This window comes from Bombina bombina, chromosome 9 (genome assembly GCF_027579735.1).
Source record: "Bombina bombina isolate aBomBom1 chromosome 9, aBomBom1.pri, whole genome shotgun sequence".
NCBI lineage: Eukaryota > Metazoa > Chordata > Amphibia > Anura > Bombinatoridae > Bombina > Bombina bombina.
The window spans coordinates 24,189,677-24,203,553 of NC_069507.1; the positions used below are offsets into that span (position 1 = coordinate 24,189,677).

A 13,877-nucleotide genomic window follows, 5' to 3' on the forward strand; every position below is an offset into this window, starting at 1 on the left:
GATTTAGCTGTTGATTTTCTTTAATTTTAAGTGTTTCAGTGTATGGAGGGAATTGGGTCTGATGGTTATCATGGACATCACTCCCTTTGCTATTTTCCATAAAATAGAGAACATTTGGATCTGTCACAAAGGATAGATCTAGATCAGTCGACTAGAGACTCTCTCCTAGTGGTTTCTCAGGAGTATCTGTCTCAGGGCGCGTGCTTCTAGAGACATTCCTGGGTGATGTGACCATGGTCGCCAACCTGCTAGGCTGGGAAGCAGTCTGGTCTTGTTTAAGGGGCAGGGATTATGGTCTTGGAATGTCTGCTTTCCTCTTTCACATCTTGGAGTTAAGAGCGATTTACAATGCTCTGTCGGCTTGACCTCAGTTGTCCTTAACTTGGTTCCAGTCGGACAATATCAACTCAATTGTTTACATCAACCACCAGGGAGAAACTTGGAGTTCCTTAGCCATGTAGGAGGTGACTTGGATTGTTCAGTGGGTGGAAGCTCACAATTGTTATCTATCTGCCATCCACATTCCTGGAATGGATAACTGGGAAGGGGATTTCCTGAGCGGACAGAGTTTTCATCCTGGGAAATCCATCTGGAGGTGTTCTCCAACTTAACCCTCAAATGGGGGGTGCCAGAGTTGGATCTGATGGCGTCTCGGAAAATGCCAAGTTTCCAAGGTTCGGTCAAGAGATCCACAGGCCGCTCTGATGGATGCTCTGGAGGTTCCTTGGGATTTCAGGCTGACATATCTGTTTCCTCCGTTTGCTCTCCTTTCACAAGTAATTGCTTGTATCAAACGGGAAAGAGCGTAGTCCATGCCTGGCCTCGCAGGAACTGGTATGAGACCTAGTATAGATTATATCTCTTCCATCTTGGAGACGGCCTCTGAGGAAGGATCTTTTCATCAGGGTCCCTTCTTTCATGCAAATTTTCGTTTCTATGAAGCTGACTACTTGGAGATTGAACGCTTAGTTCTATCTAAACATGGTGTTTCTGAGTCGGTCATTGAGACCATGATTCAGGCTTGGAAGATGTGGGTTAACTCAGCGCTAGGAGTATGTCTGCCTATAATGCTCCTAAAAATGAATGAGTTACCTAGCTACCCCAGAAAGAATAAATAGTGAGACATAATTTAGAAGCGCACTAAAAAAGGCTCAGTCAGATTAAAGTAAAAAAGTGTAAATTACGTGGTTCTATCTTAAAACCTATATGAGTACAATCTTATGTAGAATGCTATAACCATTAAAATATATTTATTTTGTATCCATAAGAAAAGTATTTCTTCACAATATTAAAATATATAACATGGATCCATGTGTACAATGAGCTCTAAAGATGTCTATATAAAATCATATAAAAGCAGATAAAAACAGTACAATAAATAAAATACAAAATAATGGATATGATGAACGGACCACGTTAGTGGTATAATTGGTTAGTCCAAAAATGAGAAGTCTGTGATAAAAGTCTAAAATAAATCCGTGTAGAATCCTAAAGTGATGTTGTGTCGCAGGTTGATGTATTCACTATATAAAAATATAAATCTGATGCCTTAAAAATAGTGATGAAAGTGCAAAAAAAAATGAAAAAATAACCAAAAAAGGTACAAAAGTACAAAAATCCAAAATTCCAATAAATATAAAAATATAAAAATTTCAAAATCTATAAAAATACCAAAGTGTTAAAGTGTAAAAAATGTCTTAAATAGTAATTCCAGAAGTGGATGATAGGGAATCCTACTGGAGGATGTTGATTTTCTCAGAGGAGATCCTCCTATGTGTAGTAGTGTGAAACCTAAAAATAAAAAGGTATAATAGTGCAATAACGCTAAGGACTTTTCAAAGATCAAGATTTAAGCTTACCATATATTGTCAACGCATTTCGGCCCAAAAACATGGGCCTTTCTCAAGACATGGAGGCCTATTTATCAAAGGTCTTGCGGACCTTATCCGACAGTGCGGATCATCTCCGTATTCAGCATTGCACCTGCAGCTCACAAGAGCTGCTGGTGCAACGCCACCCCCTGCAGACTCGCGGCCAATCGGCCGCTAGCAGGGAGGTATCAATCAACCCGATTGTACTCGATCGGGTTAAATTGTGGCGATTCCTCTCCGCCTGCTCAGAGCAGGCAGGCAGAGTTATGGAGCAGCGGTCTTTAGACCGCTGCTTCATAACTGCTGTTTCTGGTGAGTCTGAAGAGTCGATATAAAGGAAAGCGATAAACCAATCGTTCAAATTATTTGATAGTTTAAAGGCCACTTCTGGTGTAAACATAAGGGTCACATGACAGGAAACACAAGGGTCACCTGACAGGAAGCACATCCCCATAGAAGGTTAGGCAATTACTTTGGCGCCAAAATGACTCACTGACCATTGGTCAGTATAGGATATAAATAGGCTACCATTACACACCATATGTAGTCATGAGAAAGGCCCATATTTTGGGGCCGAAACGCATTGACAATATTTGGTAAGCCTAATTCTTGATCTTTGAAAAGTCCTTAGCGTTATTGCACTATTATACCTTTTTATTTTTAGGTTTCACACTACCACACATAGGAGGATCTCCTCTGAGAAAATCAACATCCTCCAGTAGTATTCCCTATCATCCACTTTTGGAATTACTTTTTAAGATTTTTTTACACTTTAAAACTTTGGTATTTTTATAGATTTTGATATTTTGATATTTTTATATTTATTGGATTTTTGTACTTTAGTACCTTTTTATTTTCATTTTATTTTTGCACTTTCATCACTATTTTTAAGGCGTCGGATTTATGATATTTTTATATAGCGAATACATCAACCTGCGACACAACATCACTTTAGGAACCTACACGGATTTACTATAGACTTTTATTACAGACTTCCCATTTTTGGACTAACCAATTATACCACTAATGTGGTCCGTTCATCATATCCATTATATTATATTTTATTTATTGTACTGTTTTTATATGATTTTATATGATTTTATATAGACATCTTTAGAGCTCATTGTACACATGGATCCATGTTATATATTTTAATATTGTGAAGTAATACTTTTCTTATGGATACAAATAAATATGTTTTAATGGTTATAGCATTCTACATAAGATTGTACTCTATAGGTTTTAAGATAGAATCACGTAATTTACACTTTTTACTTTAATCTGCCTCAGCCTTTTTTAGTGCGCTTCTAAATTATATCTCACATAATTAAGGCTTGCAAGCCTGTTACGAGAAAGATTTACCATAAGGTATGGTGTAGATATCTTTATTGGTGCAAATCCATGGACTACTCTTGGAGTAGTGTCAGGATTCTTAGAATTTGTCCTTTCTACAGAAAGGCCTGGAGAATTCTGAAGGGTCAGTTTTCTACATTATTATTATTTTTTTAGCTGCATAAGCATCTGGCAGACGTACCAAATATGCAATCTTTTTGTAAGGCCTTGTTCAGTATTAGGCCTGTGTTTAAATCTGTTGCTCCTCCTGGCAGCATTAACTTTATTCTTAAAGTTTTGCAGCAAGCTCAGTTTGAGCCATTGCATTCCATGTTATCTTGGAAGGTTTTGCTTCCTTTTGCTATCTCTTCTGCTCGGAGAGTGTCAGAACTCTCAGCTTTGCAGTGTGATTCATCTTATCTTTCATGCCGATGAGGCGGTTCTTTGTACTAAGTTAGGTTCCTTTCTAAAGTGATTTCGAAAAGAAATTTGAATCAGGAAGTTTTTGTTCCTTCTCTTGTCATAGTTCTTCTTTTCTGCAGAACGTGTGTTGCACAACTTAGTGGTTGTGTGTGATTTTTTATTTTCAGGTGACTAAAGTTTTTCGCCAGTCTTCTGTCCTGTTTGTTTGTATCTCCGAAAAACGTATAGGTCAGACAGCTTCTGCTACTTATCCTTCTCTCTGGTTGAGTAGTGTATAATTGGTTTTGCTTATGAGACTGCTGACCAGCAGTCTCCTGAGAGAATTACAGCTCATTCTGCTAGGGCTGTCTCTTTCTTTTGGGTTTTCAAAAATGAAGCTTCTATGGAACGGTTTTGCAAGAATGCAACTTAGTCTTCTCTGTATACCCTGTCCAAATTTTTCAAATTTGATATTTTTGCCTCGGCTGAGGTTCTTTGGAAGAAAGGTTCTTCAAGCGGTGGTGCCTTCTGTTTACGTTGCCTATCTTGTCCCTCCCTAATCATCTGTGGCCTCTAGCTTGGGTATTGATTCCCAACAGTAATTGGTGATTCTGTGGACTCACTGTGTCTTAAAAAAGAAAACAAAATTTATGCTTACCTGATAAATTTATTTATTTCTAGACATGGTCCACCCTTGTTTTTCTATCTAAACCTCAGGCACCTCTACACCTTGTGTTATTTGCTTTTTCTCCATTTTCCTTCGGTCGAATGACTGGGGGTTGTGGGAAGGGAAGTGATACTTAACAGCCTTGCTGTGGTGCTCTTTGCCTCCCCCTGCTGGCCAGGAGTGATATTCCCAACAGTAATTGATGATTCCGTGGACTCACTGTGTCTAGAAATAAATACATTTATCAGGTAAGCATACATTTCGTTTTTCTAAATCAAGAGAGTGAAGTCCCTATTTATATTGATACTGATTATTTGACTTAGCACCCTGGTTGTCGACCATTGGGAAATGTGAATGCAGACACATGAGGAACATATATATATATATATATATATATATATATATATATATATATAGTAGAATAGAAAACAGCACTCTCTGGACTTAAATTCAAACAAATAGTTTAATAGGTAACGTTTCGGGGAATGCTCCCCTTCATCAGCATTCCCCGAAACGTTACCTATTAAACTATTTGTTTGAATTTAAGTCCAGAGAGTGCTGTTTTCTATTCTACTACATATCACCGACTCTAGCACCCTGGCCCTTGGAGAATTGTTTGTGAGAGTGCAACTGACTCATTTTGCCTATATATATATATATATATATATATATATATATATATATATATAAAACTACAATTAGTTATTTATCTGTTTGTTTGTTTCAATATATGCCATTTTGAATTGATACTACAGAATGTATTAGTCTCTTATGAATACTTTGAAAACTTTACAAGACGTAGCACAATTATTAATTGTCTTTCTGTTCTCAGAGAAAATGAGAAGACGTCCCACAGATTGTCACAGCCATTCCTGCTCTGTCACCGCTTTTCTGAAGACGGTATGGACTCGTTTAGCAAACATTTTGAGAATATCATGGAGTCCCATCGAGCTAAGGGAACCTCTTACTCAAGTTTGGATTCCATTGACATCCTCTCCTCTCCTGCTCAGAATCAAAATAGCTTTTTCACTTTTGACCTTCCAACGCTAACGTCAGAAACTCAGAAGCAGATGTCCAGGAACGCTCAGCCTACTGAAGGCAATATGGCTCCCCTGGCGCACCTAGAGCTGGACTCTGGGACCAGTTCCGCCACTGATTCTGCCTGGAGTGAAAGGGAAGAAGAGGTTGGAAATACTACTGGGGCAACACACAACACATTGCACAGTCCCTGCCTCTCTGAAGACAGTTTAATTATTGTTGACGCTATCGTACAGAGGTATGTGCTAGACCTGATTGCACTGATTACTGAACACATTAAAGCAACTTACCTGTTATTAAATGAACCTGTTTCTCTTTGTCTCTAAAAAAATGAATATTTGATTATACAAGTAAATTGGATGCTCTAGTTCAGTCATGAAAGTTAAATCTTGACTTCCATGACGCTTTAAGTAAAGCACAGAAGACGCAGAATGATTTTGTTGTAAACAAATGCTGCACTAAAGTACTAGGTGAAAAAATAAACTATTTTATTAGTGAGAAAGGGTTAACCCCTTCACTACCGGGGCTTTCAGAGAAAAACTTGCCCAAAATACCGGAGAATTTTTAGAATTTTTAAACAGAAATAGAGCCTTGCTATATTTTTTTATTTTCCTGTCAAAACTATAAGGTATTGATCTAGGCCCATTTGGGTATATTTCATGCCACCATTTCACTGCCAAATGCGAACATATAAAAACAATTGTTAACTTTATCAAAAACTTTAGGTTTCTCACTAAAATTATTTGCATACCTCTTTTTTTTGGTAATTAGAAGGCTGCTCACTGCAGCTTTGCACCACACTTCTATTATTCCCGGCTGTGAAGGGGTTAATCAGGTACCTTATAAGGTTAATTTGAAGTGTAGTGTAGAGATTACCCTACCCTCCCACCTGACACCTCCCACCCCCTTATCCCTTCCTGATCCCTCCCAAACAGCTCTCTTCCCTCCCTCATCTCCTACTGGTCACCCCCATCTTAGGTACTGGAAGACAGTCTGCCAATATGCAAAATTGAAGGCACTTTTTTTTTTGATAATTTTTTAAAAATTATATTTTCTGCAGCGTAGGATCTCCCCTTACCCTCCAACCTCCCTGATCCCTCCCAAACAACTCTCTAACCCTCCACCCCCAGCTAGTGACTGCCATATTAGGTATTGACAGCTGTCTGCCAGTATCTATAGAACACTTTTTTTAAAAAAAGTGTTCTATACATCACAAAATACCATCACTATGAAGCATACAGCATCACCAAACACCATCACTGTGAGGTATACAGCATCACAAAACACCATCACTATGAAGCATACAGCATCACAAAACACCATCACTGTGAGGCATACAGCATCACAAAACACCATCACTGTGAGGCATACAGCATCACAAAACACCATCACTGTGAGGCATAAAGCATCACAAAACACCATCACTATGAAGCATACAGCATCACAAAACACCATCACTGTGAGGCATACAGCATCACTAAACACCATCACTGTGAGGCATACAGCATCACCAAACACCATCACTGTGAGGCATACAGTATCACCAAACACCATCACTGTGAAGCATACAGCATCACAAAACACCATCACTATGAAGCCTACAGCATCACCAAACACCATCACTGTGAAGCATACAGCATCACAAAACACCATCACTATGAAGCCTACAGCATCACCAAACACCATCACTGTGAAGCATACAGCATCACAAAACACCATCACTATGAAGCCTACAGCATCACAAAACACCATCACTGTGAGGTATACAGCATCACAAAACACCATCACTGTGAGGCATACAGCATCACCAAACACCATCACTGTGAGGCATACAGCATCACCAAACACCATCACTGTGAGGCATACAGCATCACTAAACACCATCACTGTGAGGCATACAGCATCACAAAACACCATCACTGTGAGGTATACAGCATCACAAAACACCATCACTGTGAGGTATACAGCATCACAAAACACCATCACTGTGAGGCATACAGCATCACCAAACACCATCACTGTGAGGCATACAGCATCACAAAACACCATCACTGTGAGGCATACAGCATCACTAAACACCATCACTGTGAGGCATACAGCATCACCAAACACCATCACTGTGAGGCATACAGCATCACCAAACACCATCACTGTGAAGCATACAGCATCACAAAACACCATCACTATGAAGCCTACAGCATCACAAAACACCATCACTGTGAAGCATACAGCATCACAAAACACCATCACTGTGAAGCATACAGCATCACAAAACACCATCACTGTGAGGCATACAGCATCACAAAACACCATCACTGTGAAGCATACAGCATCACAAAACACCATCACTGTGAGGCATACAGCATCACAAAACACCATCACTGTGAAGCATACAGCATCACAAAACACCATCACTATGAAGCATACAGCATCACTAAACACCATCACTATGAAGCATACAGCATCACTAAACACCATCACTATGAAGCATACAGCATCACTAAACACCATCACTATGAAGCATACAGCATCACAAAACACCATCACTGTGAGGCATAAAGCATCACAAAACACCATCACTATGAAGCATACAGCATCACCAAACACCATCACTGTGAGGCATACAGCATCACCAAACACCATCACTGTGAGGCATACAGCATCACTAAACACCATCACTATGAAGCATACAGCATCACTAAACACCATCACTGTGAGGCATAAAGCATCACAAAACACCATCACTATGAAGCATACAGCATCACTAAACACCATCACTATGAAGCATACAGCATCACAAAACACCATCACTGTGAGGCATAAAGCATCACAAAACACCATCACTATGAAGCATACAGCATCACCAAACACCATCACTGTGAGGCATACAGCATCACCAAACACCATCACTGTGAGGCATACAGCATCACCAAACACCATCACTGTGAGGCATACAGCATCACCAAACACCATCACTGTGAGGCATACAGCATCACAAAACACCATCACTGTGAGGCATACAGCATCACCAAACACCATCACTATGAAGCATACAGCATCACTAAACACCATCACTATGAAGCATACAGCATCACAAAACACCATCACTGTGAGGCATAAAGCATCACAAAACACCATCACTATGAAGCATACAGCATCACAAAACACCATCACTGTGAGGCATACAGCATCACCAAACACCATCACTGTGAGGCATACAGCATCACCAAACACCATCACTGTGAGGCATACAGCATCACAAACACCATCACTGTGAGGCATACAGCATCACAAAACACCATCACTGTGAGGCATACAGCATCACAAAACACCATCACTGTGAAGCATACAGCATCACAAAACACCATCACTGTGAGGCATACAGCATCACAAAACACCATCACTGTGAGGCATACAGCATCACAAAACACCATCACTGTGAGGCATACAGCATCACCAAACACCATCACTGTGAGGCATACAGCATCACAAAACACCATCACTGTGAGGCATACAGCATCACAAAACACCATCACTGTGAGGCATACTTCATCACAAAACACCATCACTGTGAGGCATACAGCATCACAAAACACCATCACTGTGAGGCATACAGCATCACTAAACACCATCACTGTGAGGCATACAGCATCACAAAACACCATCACTGTGAGGCATACAGCATCACTAAACACCATCACTATGAAGCATACAGCATCACAAAACACCATCACTGTGAGGCATACAGCATCACAAAACACCATCACTGTGAGGCATACAGCATCACTAAACACCATCACTGTGAAGCATACAGCATCACAAAACACCATCACTGTGAGGCATACAGCATCACAAAACACCATCACTGTGAGGCATACAGCATCACAAAACACCATCACTGTGAGGCATACTTCATCACAAAACACCATCACTGTGAGGCATACAGCATCACAAAACACCATCACTGTGAGGCATACAGCATCACTAAACACCATCACTGTGAGGCATACAGCATCACTAAACACCATCACTATGAAGCATACAGCATCACAAAACACCATCACTGTGAGGCATACAGCATCACAAAACACCATCACTGTGAGGCATACAGCATCACAAAACACCATCACTGTGAGGCATACAGCATCACCAAACACCATCACTGTGAGGCATACAGCATCACAAAACACCATCACTGTGAGGCATACAGCATCACAAAACACCATCACTGTGAGGCATACAGCATCACAAAACACCATCACTGTGAGGCATACTTCATCACTAAACACCATCACTGTGAGGCATACAGCATCACAAAACACCATCACTGTGAGGCATACTTCATCACTAAACACCATCACTGTGAGGCATACAGCATCACAAAACACCATCACTGTGAGGCATACAGCATCACAAAACACCATCACTGTGAGGCATACAGCATCACTAAACACCATCACTGTGAGGCATACAGCATCACTAAACACCATCACTATGAAGCATACAGCATCACAAAACACCATCACTGTGAGGCATACAGCATCACAAAACACCATCACTGTGAAGCATACAGCATCACAAAACACCATCACTATGAAGCATACAGCATCACAAAACACCATCACTATGAAGCATACAGCATCACAAAACACCATCACTATGAAGCATACAGCATCACAAAACACCATCACTATGAAGCATACAGCATTACTAAACACCATCACTATGAAGCATACAGCATCACAAAACACCATCACTGTGAGGCATAAAGCATCACAAAACACCATCACTATGAAGCATACAGCATCACCAAACACCATCACTGTGAGGCATACAGCATCACCAAACACCATCACTGTGAGGCATACAGCATCACCAAACACCATCACTGTGAGGCATACAGCATCACCAAACACCATCACTGTGAGGCATACAGCATCACAAAACACCATCACTGTGAGGCATACAGCATCACAAAACACCATCACTGTGAGGCATACAGCATCACAAAACACCATCACTGTGAGGCATACAGCATCACAAACACCATCACTATGAAGCATACAGCATCACAAAACACCATCACTGTGAGGCATACAGCATCACAAAACACCATCACTATGAAGCATACAGCATCACAAAACACCATCACTGTGAGGCATACAGCATCACAAAACACCATCACTGTGAGGCATACTTCATCACAAAACACCATCACTGTGAGGCATACAGCATCACAAAACACCATCACTGTGAGGCATACAGCATCACTAAACACCATCACTGTGAGGCATACAGCATCACAAAACACCATCACTGTGAGGCATACAGCATCACAAAAACACCATCACTGTGAGGCATACAGCATCACAAAACACCATCACTGTGAAGCATACAGCATCACAAAACACCATCACTGTGAGGCATACAGCATCACAAAACACCATCACTGTGAGGCATACTTCATCACAAAACACCATCACTGTGAGGCATACAGCATCACAAAAACACCATCACTGTGAGGCATACAGCATCACTAAACACCATCACTGTGAGGCATACAGCATCACTAAACACCATCACTGTGAGGCATACAGCATCACAAAACACCATCACTGTGAGGCATACAGCATCACAAAACACCATCACTGTGAGGCATACTTCATCACAAAAACACCATCACTGTGAGGCATGCAGCATCACAAAACACCATCACTGTGAGGCATACTTCATCACTAAACACCATCACTGTGAGGCATACAGCATCACAAAACACCATCACTATGAAGCATACAGCATCACAAAACACCATCACTGTGAAGCATACAGCATCACTAAACACCATCACTGTGAGGCATACAGCATCACTAAACACCATCACTGTGAAGCATACAGCATCACAAAACACCATCACTGTGAGGCATACAGCATCACTAAACACCATCACTGTGAGGCATACAGTCATCACCAAAACACCATCACTGTGAGGCATACAGCATCACAAAACACCATCACTGTGAGGCATACAGCATCACAAAAACCATCACTGTGAGGCATACAGCATCAATAAACACCATCACTGTGAGTCATACAGCATCACTAAACACCATCACTATGAAGCATACAGCATCACAAAACACCATCACTGTTGAGGCATACAGCATCACTAAACACCATCACTGTGAGGCATACAGCATCACAAAACACCATCACTGTGAGGCTTACAGCATCACAAATACACCATCACTGTGAGGCATACTTCATCACTAAACACCATCACTGTGAGGCATACAGCATCACAAAACACCATCACTGTGAGGCATACAGCATCACTAAACACCATCACTGTGAGGCATACAGCATCACTAAACACCATCACTATGAAGCATACAGCATCACAAAACACCATCACTGTGAGGTATACAGCATCACAAAAACACCATCACTGTGAGGCATACACCATCACTAACACCATCACTGTGAGGCATACAGCATCACAAAACACCATCCACTGTGAGGCATACAGCATCACAAAACACCATCACTGTGAGGCATACAGCATCACAAAACACCATCACTGTGAGGCATACAGCATCACCAAAACACATCCCTGTGAGGCATACAGCATCACAAAACACCATCACTGTGAGGCATACAGCATCACAAAACACCATCACTGTGAGGCATACTTCATCACTAAACACCATCACTGTGAGGCATACAGCATCACAAAACACCATCACTGTGAGGCATACAGCATCACTAAACACCATCACTGTGAGGCATACAGCATCACAAAACACCATCACTGTGAGGCATACAGCATCACTAAACAACCATCACTATGAAGCATACAGCATCACAAAACACCATCACTGTGAGGCATACAGCATCACAAAACACCATCACTGTGAGGCATACAGCATCACTAAACACCATCACTGTGAAGCATACAGCATCACAAAACACCATCACTGTGAGGCATACAGCATCACAAAACACCATCACTGTGAGGCATACAGCATCACAAAACACCATCACTGTGAGGCATTACTTTATCACAAAACACCATCACTGTGAGGCATACAGCATCACAAAACACCATCACTGTGAGGCATACAGCATCACTAAACACCATCACTGTGAGGCATACAGCATCACTAAACACCATCACTATGAAGCATACAGCATCACAAAAACACCATCACTGTGAGGCATACAGCATCACAAAACACCATCACTGTGAGGCATACAGCATCACAAAACACCATCACTGTGAGGCATACAGCATCACCAAACACCATCAACTGTGAGGCATACAGCATCACAAAACACCATCACTGTGAGGCATACAGCATCACAAAACACCATCACTGTGAGGCATACAGCATCACAAAACACCATCACTGTGAGGCATACTTCATCACTAAACACCATCACTGTGAGGCATACAGCATCACAAAACACCATCACTGTGAGGCATACTTCATCACTAAACACCATCACTGTGAGGCATACAGCATCACAAAACACCATCACTGTGAGGCATACAGCATCACAAAACACCATCACTGTGAGGCATACAGCATCACTAAACACCATCACTGTGAGGCATACAGCATCACTAAACACCATCACTATGAAGCATACAGCATCACAAAACACCATCACTGTGAGGCATACAGCATCACAAAACACCATCACTGTGAAGCATACAGCATCACAAAACACCATCACTATGAAGCATACAGCATCACAAAACACCATCACTATGAAGCATACAGCATCACAAAACACCATCACTATGAAGCATACAGCATCACAAAACACCATCACTATGAAGCATACAGCATTACTAAACACCATCACTATGAAGCATACAGCATCACAAAACACCATCACTGTGAGGCATAAAGCATCACAAAACACCATCACTATGAAGCATACAGCATCACCAAACACCATCACTGTGAGGCATACAGCATCACCAAACACCATCACTGTGAGGCATACAGCATCACCAAACACCATCACTGTGAGGCATACAGCATCACCAAACACCATCACTGTGAGGCATACAGCATCACAAAACACCATCACTGTGAGGCATACAGCATCACAAAACACCATCACTGTGAAGCATACAGCATCACAAAACACCATCACTGTGAGGCATACAGCATCACAAAACACCATCACTGTGAGGCATACAGCATCACAAAACACCATCACTGTGAGGCATACAGCATCACAAAACACCATCACTATGAAGCATACAGCATCACAAAACACCATCACTGTGAGGCATACAGCATCACAAAACACCATCACTGTGAGGCATACTTCATCACAAAACACCATCACTGTGAGGCATACAGCATCACAAAACACCATCACTGTGAGGCATACAGCATCACTAAACACCATCACTGTGAGGCATACAGCATCACTAAACACCATCACTGTGAGGCATACAGCATCACAAAACACCATCACTGTGAGGCATACAGCATCACAAAACACCATCACTGTGAAGCATACAGCATCACAAAACACCATCACTGTGA

The 13,877-nt window shown here is 41.3% G+C and overlaps 1 protein-coding gene across 1 annotated transcript in view; it reads left to right on the forward strand.

The window, feature by feature from the left end:
- The window catches only part of PSD (pleckstrin and Sec7 domain containing), a 325,502-nt gene that overhangs the window by 26,294 nt on the left and 285,331 nt on the right, over positions 1-13,877 (forward strand). Inside the window, 1 exon segment of the mRNA XM_053692857.1 lies at positions 5,105-5,548. Coding sequence (XP_053548832.1) covers positions 5,105-5,548 — 444 coding nt within the window.